Source organism: Mercenaria mercenaria, chromosome 18, assembly GCF_021730395.1.
Source record: "Mercenaria mercenaria strain notata chromosome 18, MADL_Memer_1, whole genome shotgun sequence".
Taxonomy (NCBI): Eukaryota; Metazoa; Mollusca; class Bivalvia; order Venerida; family Veneridae; genus Mercenaria; species Mercenaria mercenaria.
The window spans coordinates 5018787-5035287 of NC_069378.1; the positions used below are offsets into that span (position 1 = coordinate 5018787).

General features: G+C 34.0%; 1 protein-coding gene across 3 annotated transcripts in view; it reads left to right on the top strand.

Annotated features, from left to right (window-relative positions):
• Window positions 1-2297: 2297 nt before the first annotated feature.
• Window positions 2298-16501, top strand: part of LOC123537864 (sodium bicarbonate cotransporter 3-like) — a 51581-nt gene continuing 37377 nt past the window's right edge. Inside the window, exon 1 of one of the 3 annotated variants that reach the window (XM_053530599.1) lies at window positions 2298-2525. Coding sequence is in view for 2 of the 3 variants with exons in the window: in XM_053530598.1 (XP_053386573.1) it covers window positions 13855-13868 (14 nt within the window). In the remaining variant the exon portion in view is untranslated. Of the gene's footprint in view, window positions 2526-13839; window positions 13869-15788; window positions 15931-16501 lie in introns of those variants that run through there. The other 2 variants (XM_053530598.1, XM_045321746.2) reach the window with 2 other exon arrangements.

The window sequence follows — 16501 nt, forward strand, 5'->3', positions numbered from 1 at the left end:
AATAATCGAATAGTTGGTACTAATTCTCAAGATTTCAAGATTTTATTCATAAAAATTCCTAAATAATAACTTTACAAAATGCCACATATAGATACATGTAAAAATGTCTGATTTTTAGATTTAGAACACCACTTTTGGCAAAGAATTTTTCTACATACTTCTAGTTGCAATAAATAATTATCTTATATTTTAGACACAAAGTGTTGTCAAAATATTTCTACATTTATCTATATACACCAAGTACTGTGCATACTGCTACATCAATTCAATAAAATGTTTAGACATTAACTTGGCCTGAAAAATACACCACTGTTGCTTTGTAACTTGATAATTTTATCTCTCATTTTTATGCAAATCGTGCATAAATTATCATCATGGAAACAAACTTATACATTTATTTTGTGTTACGCTAACCGTTGCAATTTAATCTACCAATCTGGATTCGGATACAGATAAACCAAAGCAAATTACGCACTTTGAATTTGCATTTGCAAAAATAGATGTTGTTTGAATTGATTAGAAAAAATGCTAAGTTTCGCGTGAGAAATTGCGTGATGTTTATGACAATTTCTAAAAAACCGAAACATTCGTAATGTGTGGATAGACGCACTTAGGAAAACATAAACAATATACGGATACAGCATACAGTCAAGCATTGTACTTAAACAATGAAGATGATTTCAAAAACGATAACAGCAACAACAAAAAATCTATTTTAACTTTTTTCCATTGCCTATGCACGTATAACCTTTAAAATATCACAAGACTCGGGTGTGCGATTTGTTTACATGTGTAGCAGTTGTGATTAGTGCTGACACAGTGTTAGGTCCTTTTAACAATACACAAAATTACTGCGAGGGTGTTGGCAGTTGTCCAATATATCTTAAAGTATATTATGACAGTGAGTGACATAAAATTATATGTCTAAGTAACCTGGAGTGTGTTGTTGAATTATGATGTAATAAACCATTTCGCAGGACGCTGCTTCTTCAACATTCTATTTCTCTAAAAATTGCAATTGTATTTAGTGATGTATATTTGTATTTTTGCTGAAACTTTCTTGCAATACTGACGTAACTGGATAATAAAAAAACAACAGCGAACTTAAAATTAAGCATTTTAAAACATTGGTTAAAACATAAATGAATATGGATCCGGTATCGTGCTTGAGCGGGTAAGTTACAAAATCTATACGAACAATGGGCGGTACCTTAGTTTGCATTCCTAAAAAGCATCAGTTGTTTTCGAGTTATTGATCCTAGAGTTATTGCTATTTGACATAGTTTATGCGTTTTAACAATGGCAGGATTCGTGCTCGTAAACACGAGCGGTGTGATAAGCTATGAGTTTTAAATGATTATCTTTGTAATATGTAGCATACAAATGTAAATGTCACAAACGCAGTATGGTAACGCTACCAACGTTATCTTGTTAACGTTAACGCTTATCTTGCTGACTATTTTTCAACATTTTCGAGGGAAGTTCTCACGAAGAGCCGGGAGATGGAAACTCCACTCTTCACCAACCCAAAACTCGTATACCCTTTGCTGTTCATACCTGGTGTACAGTTCAAAACCACCTAGGTACGTTTCCGACCACGCCCATTCTCAACAATACCAAGGATAATGCAGGAAGGGAAAATAATGTTCGTTATTTCCATTGTAGTCCTTGAATTCATTTATACACTCGTATATGTACTTTCTTGAAATATGAACAAATTACTTCCGCGTTAGTCACACTAAACGGTTGGTGTAAACAAGAAGAAAGTTAGCTGTATTCTATAATATACCCCTATATCATTGTAAAGGTTTATGCTATCTTGTAGCTATTAAATGAGCCGTGCCATGAGAAAATCAACATAGTGGCTTTGCGACCAGCATGGATCCAGACCAGCCTGCGCATCCACGCAGTCTGGTCAGGATCTATGCTGTTCGCTAACGTTTTCTCTAACTGCAATAGGCTTTGAAAATGAACAGTATGGATCCTGACCTGACTGCGCGGATGCGCAGGCTGGTCTGGATCTATGCTGGTCGCAAAGCCACAATGTTGGTTTTCTCATGGCACGGCTCATTTGTTTAAAAGAGAAAATTTGGTTTGTAATTTACATCAATAACCATGCAACTTGAAAATGTTATAAAAAAGCTATCTATAAATAAAACAAATTATTAATCGGATACGTTACTTTCAACAATAGTAGTAAATATCTGGTTTTACATACAGTTTAAACCAGGACGTTTAGAATATAAAACAATCCCGTTCAAATATTTTTCTTATGTTTTTTGTTTCTGTAAGGTAAACAGGAAGTTATTTTCAAAATCCTCTAATTTAAAGTTTTAGGTGAATTTTATGTTATGTGTGTATGTATCATCCGGACAAACAGTACTAGTAATTGTCGATGATAAGAAAAAAGATCTTGTAGTACTGTATGTGCGACTCCTAGTTATATATCCTAGGCTGGATCTTGTAGTACTGTATGTGCGACTCCTAGTTACATATCCTAGGCTGGATTAATGGCAATTTTATCAGTAAGTACTTTTTGCGTTTTTCTGCACATAATTATTATCATTTAAACAGGCAAACATTTGACGAATATCTTCAAAGATTTGATAATGCGTAAGATATTGAAATAATATATCTCAGTCATTTCCTCTTGAATAAAATAAAAATCATTGTTGTTCAGATGCTTATTATTAAATCACATTGGCTGCGCCCACGTCATATAATTCCCAGGTACTGGTTCAAGTCGTAAATTCGGCCACTTTTTGCAGTTTTTCGTAAATACTTCTTTTGTTTTACAATTGATTTGTACAATATTTCTACCATATGTGCTTTGATACAATCAACATTGATTATTATCATTAACGGCCGTTTACATATGGTAAACAAAACAACCGCGCTTAAAATAACAGACAGGTTTAGCCTCCACATTTTACCTTCTAGAGGTTGTAAATATTCGGCCACTTTTTAAACATAAAGTTGGATGTATTTTCAACATTTTCTTGGAAATAAATCGATGCTACAGCCAAAATTGTTATTTTTTCAACAAACTGCAATCAATTTTCAATATCATACCTCATGGTAATTATTTGCCAACAGAGATTTAAAATGCGCCTGTCATCCTTCTCACACCAGCATGACGTAGTTTAATTTTTACGTCACTGTTTGTCACACATTCTAGCATAACACTCATGTTCTTGTCACTTTTCGGGAGTGTTTCAACAGGAGAATAAAGAGAATCTCTCGCTCACGTGCTATTATAACAACTTTTTATATATGCGCTTTCTGTGGCAATGCATAAACATATTACGGCCCCAAAACGGATAATTCAAAAGGAAATGACGTCAACGTGAAAAAACAACGTAGACATGGAAATTCAATGACGTTGAGGGACAATATATTCATTTTCTTGGTTTTAACGCATTTTATGCTAGTTAGCGCATGTGCTTTTGGTGTTATAAAGTTTAGATTTGAATTAACCCTTGCCGGGCCTCAGAATAAACGAGCGCGTGCAATGACGTCACGCGACCCGCGAGACAAAATATTTGCTATTTAGAGTACACAACTTTAGGGAAGGACAACTTTTTTTCTACTCACCTCAACTTGTTGTTTTTTGCCGACTTTGTTGCTAACGCAAGCGCTTGTGGTGACACAGATGCGTTCTCGAGCATCTGGCTCGAAAAAAAACATTAAAGTTGGTGGCCGAATATTTACGACCTGGCCGAATTTACGACTCTAATCAGTATCTGAACTCCAGACAAGGATTTGATTCAACGACAAGGGCCCTCCGTGTTCGCACTCTAAACTTTATTTTAGCTGTGTTGTAGAAATCTTAGAAGTCATAAAGTAAAAGATTATGTATACTGTCTTACAATTCACTACAACATAACTGAAATTAATTCTTTTATTTGACTGTCGAAATTATACAATATCGATTTTACCTGGGTTAGTGGATATCTGATTCTTATGCTACCGGTACTAGTTACATACAAGTAGTACCAAACGGGAGGGAGCTACAGAGCCTGTAAGCAAAGGAGCGTGTGAGCAAAGGAACCTGCGAGTAAGGAACCTGCAAACAAAATCTGTACCCCTGATACGGTGAGCGTCCATTTTCATGTGTGCGTAAGTATTTGTTCATGCGTGCGTGCGTGCGTGCGTGTGTGTGTGTGTATACAAAAGAACGCCTTTACCGCCAGTCACGCAATAGAATTACTTCGTTTTTCTGCTTCACATTTTAAATATGCTCTTTTCAATCTAGGACATTTAACCTGACAAAAGTATTCGCATTAGATCTCTTACTAAATGTATGTAAAATTAAAAGGCGTAGAAGTGCATGCACTACGTCGAATGGATATTAAAAAGAAGGAGCAAATTTTACAACGATATTATTTCAAATAAAAAAATCCCGCTGCGTACGCGGGTGCTCAAAAGTTGTTTCAAGTTCTAAATAAGAAGTATCCTGGAATATTTACCATCACTTACATAAAGCACATCGAGCTGTAATGAAACAAGACCTACTGAAGTCATCAACAATTTATCCCCAAGTTTGGTTCCCTGCGCAGTAAACAAAGTAAAAATAGCGTAGGGACCAGAGCGGGTTATCAGGTGGTGGAAATTATGCTCAGTTGAGTCGAGCTTCATTTTCGACAAGAAACCCCTAGAATTTGTATCCATTCGCCCACCTAGATATAACTTGAAAACCAGACGCATAAAATGTATTATTCAAAATAACATTTTGATTTTAAATAAATACATGAAACAAATGTACTATTTTTCCTCAAGTCAACGACCTTGCAAACAAATAGGACTGATCAGTGTCCTATAAGAATTAGTTCTTTGATTTGAATATTAATTTGATACTGTTCTTTTACCACACCTTTTCACATCATGATCATGCTGCTTTTTAATACATTGTATAAATATAAGTATTTTTTGATGTCAACAATTAAATATACTCCTTGCTGCGTTTAACAAAGGAGGAAAATTAAAAAAATTAGATATCAAATAATATTATGCTGCAGGGGCGTAGCTGGGCCCTTTATCATAGTCTGCAGAGGTTGTGTATGGGGGTTCTCAGGTATAATCCCAAACAATTGTTTTAGGGAGGCGGTAAAATAATACATTTTGGCATACATTTGAAGCAAACACAGTGATGAAGAACCATATTCTTTCTTGAATAAAATTTGATATAAAGTGTGTTATTTTACTGTAAATTATTGCAGTTCAGAGGATTTCTTTCTTTTGCTTGTCCAATATTCACTACGCTTCTGCGTATCTGCGTAAAGACAGCTACACGTCTGTCTGTTCTGTATACAGCAAATAAATTACAGAATATGACATGTAATGGACTAAGCCATGTGACAGATAAACAAAGAGAATTATTAAAACGCGCCAAAAACAAAAATAACTTATAATGAGTTTGTAAACAAAGCAACAATGACCCAAAAAGAGGAGTAGGGACCTTTTTGACACGAGTTGAGAGGAGTTAGGAGAAGTGCCTCCATGCGTGCTATTGAGTACCTCAGGAGTGACTACGAGTGTCATAACAGATATAACTAAAGCCTGTATGAATATAATTATTTTTTGTCAAATTTGTTTTGAGAAACTAGCTTTCTTTACTTATAATGTCTTATAATTTTATTTTAGACTTGAGCATTATGCACCTCGTCCATAAAAAATGATACAATCAAATATAAGGTCAACAATACATATTCCGTGTTAAATAATACTTAAACATATGAAATAAAGTAAAGAAGGTATAGGTAAAATGTATTCTGTACAATAATAGTACGTACACAATCCATAAAGTAGTAAAGAAGGAATAGGCATACAGGAATAGCTCAAATATGTGTGGCAACAAACATATAATGTCATGTTCAAAGTATGTATTAATGCTATCATATTTGACGTGCACATCATTTAATGATTTATGTCTATATAGATTAAGCAAAAGTTACAGTGTATTACGCAGTAAAGATTCGTAAAAACTGCGGGTTATAGGGTAAAAGCAAACAGTTAGATTTCTAGCTAGATAATTAATATTGACATATTTTACATTTATGTAATATTATTATTTATTGTCAACATAATCTCAATATATTTCGCCTTATTTTCAAGACATAGTTTATGAAACATGTTAATTTATTAAGAGTATTTACATTTGAACTTGACATCAACTGAGTTAGTTTTAACATATTTGGTCTTTCGTAAAAGTATTTATCAATATATCGTTTCCTCATTACTCGGTAGCCTAGGCATAAACAGATCATATGAAATTCATCTTCAATGTCTCTTGATTGACACACTTCACAAGTTCTTTCTCTTCTGACCATATCGACCTGTCTCGATTCTCAAAACGGTGTCTATACAGCTTATTACTTATAATACTGAGGAAGTCAGGGTATTCAAAGTCACACTTTAAGTGAGTGTTTACATACAACACCTAATTGTCTCGTATTTCACTTCTCCAATTTTGTTTGAAAGTATCAATAAGTCTTTGATTAAATAGTGATATGAACTGATTTGGATTCACAGCTGAAGGCGTTTCCCATACATAACCAAATCCGTTTTCATATAACAACTTAATATTTGTACACCAGTTAAGTTTGTTATTACTCAAATCTTTCAATAACAAACTATACGTTTTACTGATAAATGACACAATTGTCCGAGTAAATAACTTTAAACCAGTATTTGATAATTCTTACAAATCTGTTTACATACGATGGATAGCGACTTAGTTCTCCATATATGGCTGCATTACACGTTGATACCTTGACATTTAATAGTCTTTTGCAGAATTTTAAATGAACTCTTTGTATATCCCCAAACCTGAGCTGAATAACTTAATATTGATGATACAAAGGAGTCAAATAAACTGCACATTATTCTTGGTGTAAAATCAAAGTCTTTCGTATTTATTAATTAAGCAGTTCACATCTTTCAGTTCTTTAGCAACCAACATTTGTATATTAAAGCTAAACTTGCCATGAGGGTCAAACACTACTCCCAGATAATTAAAATTATTGCCTACGTCCAGCTGTGAACCATTGTATGTCCACTTTTCATTCTCTCACCGGACCACTTATCCTGAAGACCGTAACTTTCGTTTTGTCTATATTAACAGCGAGGTCCCAACGGTCGCAGTACACTGGTAAATATTCTAAACTTTGCTGTAATCCCTCTACTATGGTGGCTAATTCTGGCATTTCACGATTTCGCCCCGCGACCCCGACGAGCGAAAACACGAGAATTAACAAGTTAAAATGGCGGGATGCGGGGCGACAACTCGCTATTTAGCGGGATCGCGGAGCGAAAACTCGCTGTTTAGCGGGGTCGCGGGCGAGATTTAGTAACTGATATGTCGGGAGTGCGGGGCGAAAACACGATAATGAGCTCTGCTTAAACTCTAGTTTCGCACCGCGTCTCCGACATTCCAGTTTCTAAGTCTCGACTTTTCGTCCCGCGACCCCGCTTAAATAGCGAGTTTTTGCTCTGCTCCCCCGCGCCCCCGCCATTTTAACTTGTTAATTCTCGTGTTTTCGCTCGGCGGAATCGCGGGGCATAAACGCGAAATGGCAGAAATCATCCACCATAGTAGTCGATAATCCTTCCTTAAAACTAAACTGGAAATCTGAATTTATATTTTTCTCCCTACTCCAGTCTGACATCCTTGTATTTAAAGTTAAGGTGAATATTTTTGAAATAGAACTAACTACCGTTATTCCTCGATAAGTCTGTACATTGCTGTTGTCGCCTTTTTTTGAAAAATCGGTATGATTAATCCTTTCATTCATGGCCAGAAGATAAAACAATATTAAACAGATCTCTCAAATATGACCCGATGATGTCGCCTGCCTTAATAAAGTATTCGTTGATTATGCCGTCATTTCCGCCTGCTTTACCTCGCTTTAAAGACTTAATAGCTTGCTGAACTTCTTCCATCTAGTTCTGCAAAGACAGGATCATCGATTGAAATCCCATTTCTACAGAAATCTTCACTTTCACCGTCAGTTGTAACGTTAATCTCATCAGATAAATTATTAAAATATTCATAGAAATCATTCATTGAGATATTATCTCCTCGTTTATTATTTCTCATTGAGAAAAAATTCCAAAAGTCGCATGGTTTTTTAGACTTAAGGGCCTCAATCTCCCTCATTCATACAATGTTATGTTTTTTTGTGTGTGTTTTTTGCGTTTGCCTCTTATAAAGTTTTATACTGTTTCTTTTTAATCATTCACTGATACCGTTTTTCATCTGCTTTTACATCGTTGAACAATCGCAGAGCTTCCAAATACTCATTCTAAAGGTTTCATCAAACCATTCGGAACGTTCCAATATATCATTATTGTTAAATTGGACTTTTTAGTTATTTGACCTAACGTCCTTGTAGAACAAAGGTTTGACTTCTTCATTTATTATCCCTACAAATCTGTTAACCATGCTATCGACTGTATTTCTATCGGCAGCAGCAGCCTCCGAATCACTCAACATAAGGTTTAATTAATTCTGGCAATCTCGTTATCAGTCTTCGTCTGAATTGCGAACAACTTTGCATATATAAATGAATTCCCTTTTTCATTTTCTGTGCTTTTACAATTTGTTACGACATTAAATTCAAGAACAGCATGGTCGGAAAAGATGTTAAAATCTGAAATTTTAAATGATTGGATGTATTTAAAATGACATTGCTCACAAAAGATGTATTTAAAATGACATTGCTCATACAAAGTCTATAACTGTGCTTCCTTTATATGATTATTCACCTTTAGGCTTTAGCCTACCAATACATATCCTTAATTCTACCGCTTTTCACATATCCAATACTTGTATACCGTAAGGATTAAACTGTGTATCCATTTACGTCCGATCAAGAGGTCTGACACGTAATCATCGCTGTCCAGAATTTAGTTCATTCTGTCATAAGCAATATAGTCCGATTTAAATCCAACTGGGCTATTCATATCACCCGCAATCATTATTATATCACGGCTTTTTTTAAAAAAAAGATTATATCGATGTCCATCAATTCGAACAGATTTTGATTATTTTAAATATATTGATTATTGTGTACACGTATTTTACAGTATACGTTATATATGTTTCATGATTTTATGCCTGAATAAATTTGATTTGAATTGAATTGATGATACACTTCATACTTCAAGTCACGGTATCGTGTTTCACAAAATGTGTACGCAATGTTGTTTATATTTATTTTTATTAACCTTTCGCATGATTATATATCCTATAGACTGTGTGGGGAATGATATTATACCTTATCTATGACGCGGATTTTTAAATCAGTAAGTGTAATATATTTTGATCTTACATGTTAAACAAATAATTTTCTTTCTTTTTCATTTCTTTAAAGTGGTTCTAAGCATTTTTTTTTCGGTTTTTAGTTCCAATTATATTTGATAGATCTAGTTTTCACTGCGAAATTACCAAGATATATTTCACTATTATAATATTTCAATAATTCACTTGAAGTCATATTATAAAGTATTGAACTATAAATAAATCATGCAAATAAAATTATATTTGAATGAGCTATTACATTTTGTTATTGCAACTTCACTCAAATTCACTTTTTCAAACAGTGAGCAATCTAAAGATATTTTTCACTGGTACTGAATGAAAAAAATATTAGTTACACTGAATCGGAGATTTTTTATGGAAAATATGCTTCTGTAAAGGCATACATGAACATACATACATTGGGTGTTGTTTTTTTTTTAGATTTTCTAAATATCTTTTTTTTATTCCATACAACCAATTTATTGATGTAAATGAAAAAAAATAATTATATAGCCTTGTAAAAGTAAGAAGGGACAGAGGGAACCAGATTAACCCTAATGATGCTGGACACGATTAGTTCTGTCTATGGGACCAGTGTGGATCATGATCAACCTTCACAATTGTGCAGTCTGATCGAGATCTGCACTTTTCACCATTCAGTTAGTATTTTTGGGGATAATCACCCCTTCAAATAGTTAATGGGTCTGTCCTAATTAGAGGATGGACAAGTTCATTACAGAAATTCTGCAGGGTATGGGTTAATACATAAATAGAGATAAAGCAGACAAGTGTGAGAGTTTTTTATATTTTACATAAACATATCTTTAGGAAATGAAATTAATTTAGTATGTTTAAATTTTCTTTTCTATCATCATTGGAAAAAAGTAAATTGGGCTCTATTGCTTTTCTATTCAAGCAAGAAATAAAACCCCTACTACAAAAATGTATTTGCACATAACACGTACCTATTATTGTTATAATGTTATAATAGCTTGTAATTTGTAAGACTACTAGAGGATATGCTTCGACCCTTACTAGTCATTTGACGAGGCAAATAAATGGGGTCACCTTTCAGTAGGGCCCGAAAAATAAAATGAACATACATACATACGTTAACATACATTAAAAGTATACTCAGTTAAACTTTCGAAAATGAGTATTTTTGACATAAACATTACTACGATGACGTTCCGCATTCCGCACTGCGCATGATTTTTGAAATGTGTTACTCTTTCGTTAAACCATTAAAATGGCATTAACTAAAAATTTATTTGTTATGAGAGTTTACATGTCAAATGTTTTGATCAGGTGTTCACTCGGTGAAAGGTATGAATACATGATATACATGTCACTTTGTAAACTAGAAGATGCACTATTTTTACAAGTGACATAGCCGTACGTTTACGAGTGATATATCGTATAGTCTTAAACATATTTATTTTTAACAAACATTTCTTCTTCTTTTTTACTTCATGTGTACATTGGTTTTAAGCCAGATTGTTCTGATTATGCCCACTCAAGCTATAAAACATAATTATACTAAACTTTTGATGTTTTCAAAAATTACAAAATATATTTCGCTAATATTTCATTGATTCTCCGAAGAGAAAATCATATTACAAAATGATAGTTCAGGTTTTCAACAACAACAGCTAACAACTCAGACAACATTTTATTAACAAATATCGACAATAACTTGTCTTTGGGTAATGAACAAAAGAAAACATATAGAATAATGTCATATTATTTATAAATTATATATATGATATATATCTACATAATAATGCGCATTTATGGTGGCAGTATGAAAAAAAAATTAATTCATACTTATTGATGAGACGTTTATACCTCTCTCTCTCTCTCTCTCTCCCTCTCTCCCTCTCTCTCCCTCTCTCTCTCCCTAAGGTATTTACAAACTTTCCAAAATAGTTTTCTTTTTATTTGAATACATCAGACAATTAAATCAATTGAGCTTTCAACAGGTAAACTCCGTGCATTCATACAATTAGCACCCACTCATCCTTGATTTACAGTTTAAATGTTAACATGAATGGGAAAAGAACGTAAACAAATTTTCTTAAGAAATGAAATTTCGATTGATAAACTGATACGTATACTTCATGTCCACAAATGAGACTGTGTTTTGAAGAGTATTGTCCCTTGATTACTAAGCCAAATTGTTTTAACTTGAGTGTTTCCCTTTCCCTTTATACCATCGTAACTTTATCTTGATAATCCGGACGACTTTACACTGGCTTTGTTAATTAGGGGTATTGTACCAACATGGAATGAAACCTTTTACATAAGCGGAGTTTGCCCGAGGCTAATTGCAGTATACATAACATTGTATTTTATAACAGACCAAATATATTAAAATTTGATATGCTAATGAATATGAACTGTAGTGGATTAGAGTATAAGAAATATTGTTTGTTTGTTAAAACTATCATTTTATCATTTAACAATTTAAATATGTTTAACATAAAGATATTTGGTGGGCCGGTGGTCTAGTGGTAACACGCTTGACTACCAATCCAGAGGTCCGGGGTTCGAATTCCGGGACAGGAACTGGAAATTTCTGAGATGCTCTTGAGTGTCTCCCTCCTGACTAAGAGACCTGTACTGGTTTTTCCCGGGAAAGACGGCTTCGCGTGTGTCGGTGCTATACACCGGTCACGTTAATGAACCAGACTGTCTATTCACAAAGAGCTAGGCTAAGTTAGCCGGACAGGCCTGTATCTCTCTCTCTGTGTCTGTTCTGGGGGCTTTATCTCACTCTGTCCCTCTGGTCAGATCGCTCTGTGTCTGTACTAGTAGAGGATGAATTTCGCGCCCTGTGTAAAGCGCCTTTGAACGTGTTTATCATGAAAAGGGGGCTATATAAATCTGGTATAATAATAATAATATTCTCCCGCATAAATGTAAAAATTCTATTCTCATCATTATGTTTGATTGTGACCTCATTTTATATGTTGTATTGAATATATATAATATATCTTGTTGTCATTTGTATGACCTGAGTGAAATAAATAAAGTTGAAGTATTTTCTTCAAATTGGTGATTTTGAATGATAAACGGGTTTTTGTTTCAAAATTGAGAGTCGGGAAGCATGCTATTCCCACTACTCAGCGTAACTTTTAAATATTTATTAAAATCTTTTGATTATATCTTTTAAGGGCAAAAATATATGTGAATCATTAATTAAAAGTTAACGAATTAAAAAGATAATGACATTAAACACGGAATTAGATCGACACACATGTCTATCTAATTCAGAGACCTATAACGATACCTGTTATTATATGTATCTGATTATAAGCTGTCGTAATATGCGATACATATACCAGTATCCGGTGTCATCAGTACACGTGTACTAAGTATAGCTCATCAAAATGTAAATGCAAATTTAAAGCTACTCGCCCACAGTTCAGATGAAATTTTTCAACATGTTCATTTCCACCAAGATTGGCATAGAACATATATATGGCACTGTAAAATGTTTAAGTGACTGGAAATAATTGTAAGATATCGGTTAAAAAGCAAAAAGTGTGTTGTTGTCCTCCATGTTTTCAAAATAATTAAATATTTGGCACTGCCAGGATAAGTTGCAAAAGTCATATGTCAGTAAGTTTGTACCACTTGTCACTCTCTCAGCATTTTCGAGAGAGAAAAACTCACGTAAAAAGTGTGAACGCTTCGTTTTAATTGAAGTCATATTATTAAAACTCATACGATTTCAAATGCTTTAGAAGTTAAAATTTACACACTGATGTAATGAAAATTATAGTTAGTGACATTTGTCTGAATTTATTAAAGAAACTGTACAAATATCACTGAAATTATGTGATTTTAACATCTAAAATATCTATTTCTCATTTGGACTATGTCAACAGTAGATGTTACATACAATTTGATCCCGAAAGTAATTTGGCATTTCAAATAATCACCATGTTTTGTATTCATTACCATATGATAAAAATTAAAGCCACGAAGCTCTTGTGCGACAAACATGGTTATCCAGTAACAGATATTTACCCGTGCTTATTTTACCTCCTGGTACCAAGAAAGGGAGCTTCACGTCTTTGGTATGACGCGACAAGTCCTCCCACACTCAAAGCGCGGACACTCTGCCACTGAGCTCTTGAGGATATATAACTTGCCTGAGAGTTTTAGAACATTCAAGTATATCTCACCTTTCAAAACTACGTAAGCACTTCGAATGTAGGACATACAACAATAAACATCTGTTCTCAATCAATCCTTTATCTATTTACTCATCGAAAATGGGTTGCGGATCTGGGTACATTTGTAAATTTACCACTAAGCGATTTAAGTGAATACTGCTCCAAATCTCATTTTATAGAGACAAATATTCGCAATAAATTAATTTGAGTACTGATACGTGTAAATCATTATAACCACTTATCTCTTTCTTATATAAAAAGCAGTAAGCGACTTTTTAATTTCAAAACGCATATCTTGTGGCAAGACAAACACGTGTTATTCTCCGTCTTCTATCACTGAAGTAGGTCCAAGGAGGAATTACTGCTATAATGGATTTTGACAGGTGTGTGAATGTTTTTGTTCTATAATTAAATGGACAAATACCATAACCAAACATTAACTTTAGTAGTTGTTTCCAGTGAAATTTTTTAAAACTTTTCTCTCCTTAATGGAACGATGTTCTATCTACCGTTTTCAAAATTGTGAAATAATCAGTCCCAAAGATTAGTATTTATACATTTATTTCTACCAGTTTTTATGCATTTATATTCGCCAATTCTGGGAGAAATTATAACAACATATATGTTTGTTCCTGTGCTGACTATGCATGATTACGACTATGTTTTTTATACCAAATTTACTTTTTCTACTTTTGAGATAAAGCACAAATGAACAAAAACAACATGTAAAAGATTTACTGCTCTATCTTTAAAATGGGTTAGAGCAATGCTTGAGTTAAACTCTACTGACTTGAAGTACTTCATATCACGTTATGTTACTCTATGTGTAGGATTGGTCAGTATTCATGCCACCATTATATCTGACACTGTAGTTCTCTAAATTGGGCAGATAAAGCAACTTAATGCATAACAGAAAATCATCTATTATCACGTCATAATTAATGTTTGAGCTATAACGGTGGTATGTTTAGGATATGCATTTTTTAAAGATTTAATTATCTCGAGCGCAAGACATCTTGTCTCGAGCGCTCGACATCTTATCTCGAGCGCATGACATCTTTTCTCGAGCGTACGACATCTTATATCGAGCGCACGACATCTTTTCGAGCGCACGACATCTTTTCCTGAGCGCACGACATCTTATCTCGGTCGCTCGGCATCTTATCTGGAGCGGACGACATTTTACCACGTGCGCACGACGAGATAAGATGTGCGCTCGATATAAGGTCTCATGCGCTCGAGATAATTTAATCTTAAAAAATAATTAATGTTCCAAACATACCACCGTTAGCTATGGAGCTGTAAAAAACTACAAACAAAAGAATCTCAGTTTTTAGATTAATTGGAGACAATGCACTGTCAGAGTCATCTGAGGATTTGTACGAATCTAAAGAATGAAGATATGAAAGGAACGTCACTATTTTTTACTACAAATGAATTATTTGTCGCGATTTACTTCTGTTTAATAAAAAGATGCATATGTTTTAGATAGATATGTTTGTGTGTGAGACAACTCGTATATCGGAATAGTTTAATATTCCTAAAAACGTTTAAATTCAATACTATGTCGAAGTGAGAAGCAACGATGACAAAGCTCAAAAGTGTACCATCGAAGTTTCTCGCTTCGCTATTGTAGCTTTGCAGTTCGGACTTCGCATGTCCCTTTACAAAGATAGAGGCTGACCCGCAAAGCTATGATAGTAAAAACCTAGCTCTTTGCTTTTTTGGCTTCGTCATTGTATATTCGCGCTTAGCGTGAATTATTGGACATGCGTAGTGCGAATGTACATAACTCGCACTACGCAATCGTACTTTCACACATCGCGTTCATAAAAAACAATGGGGCACACGTTAAGCGTGAAATGAGAAGGTACTTTCACCTTTCACCACTATACCGTCGCGCTTCCTCTATAAAAATTGAACATGCAAAGTCAGATGGTAAAACCTTCGCGCTACAATATCGTACATTCACGCTTCGCATTTATAACCACGCTGGCCATAACGGAGCACCGTAGAAAAGTCCAACTATCATCTCTAGGACCTCAATACATTACAATGCTACTCAGCAAAAGTTTGATAAGTGGCTAAAGAGGTCATTCCATAAAGCCCAGTATTCTTTGACCTACTGTAACCATTAATCTAAAGGGTAGAAAAACGAATGCTAGAGGAAGTTTTAATGTGATTACATATTAATAAATCTACCCGAATATCTTTAGTGGTGAGTATTGTTGACAGACATCGCCGCTCATATCTACCGAAGTTAATCTTACTAAGCGATAACTCACATAATATATAGGACAGTGATATGTTACTTGTTTGAAATGACCCCATATAGTATACTACAAACAAACAATCAATTTTGTTACTATTATGACTTTTACACAAATTAGGAGACATATTATGGAACGGATTTGGTGATTATTTTGAGATAACAAAAATGTCTCGGTAAGTTTAAACATTTTATTGTTTATGTGGTGCTTAAAATCTTATAATATATCTTTTTAACCTTTCAAAACACAGTATTAATCAGCAAAAACCAATTCTGTTTGTTACAAAGGCGCGCGTTGTCTCCATGATTTCACACTTTACAACTGAAAAAATGAAATTGTGATGTATGAAATCATGAATTTCACGATTTCACACTGCACGACTTCACAGACTTGAAATTGAGAAGTATGAAAACATATAAATCACGATTTCACACTGCACGACTTCACAGACTTGAAATCGAGAAGTATGAAAACATATAAATCACGATTTCACACTGCACGACTTCACAGACTTGAAATCGAGAAGTATGAAACTTATAAATCAAGATTTTACACTTTACAGTTTCACGCTTTTTAAAGATTAATAAAACCTCTTGAGTGAAATAGTTAAGTTTTATATAATGAAGTATGAACTCATAAACTTCACGACTTCGCACATCACTACTTCATGTTTCTTTAAATGTCATAAAATGTGAAATCGCATAGTTTTAAATTACAAAAAAAAAATCCGATTTGTTTTTTTTTAA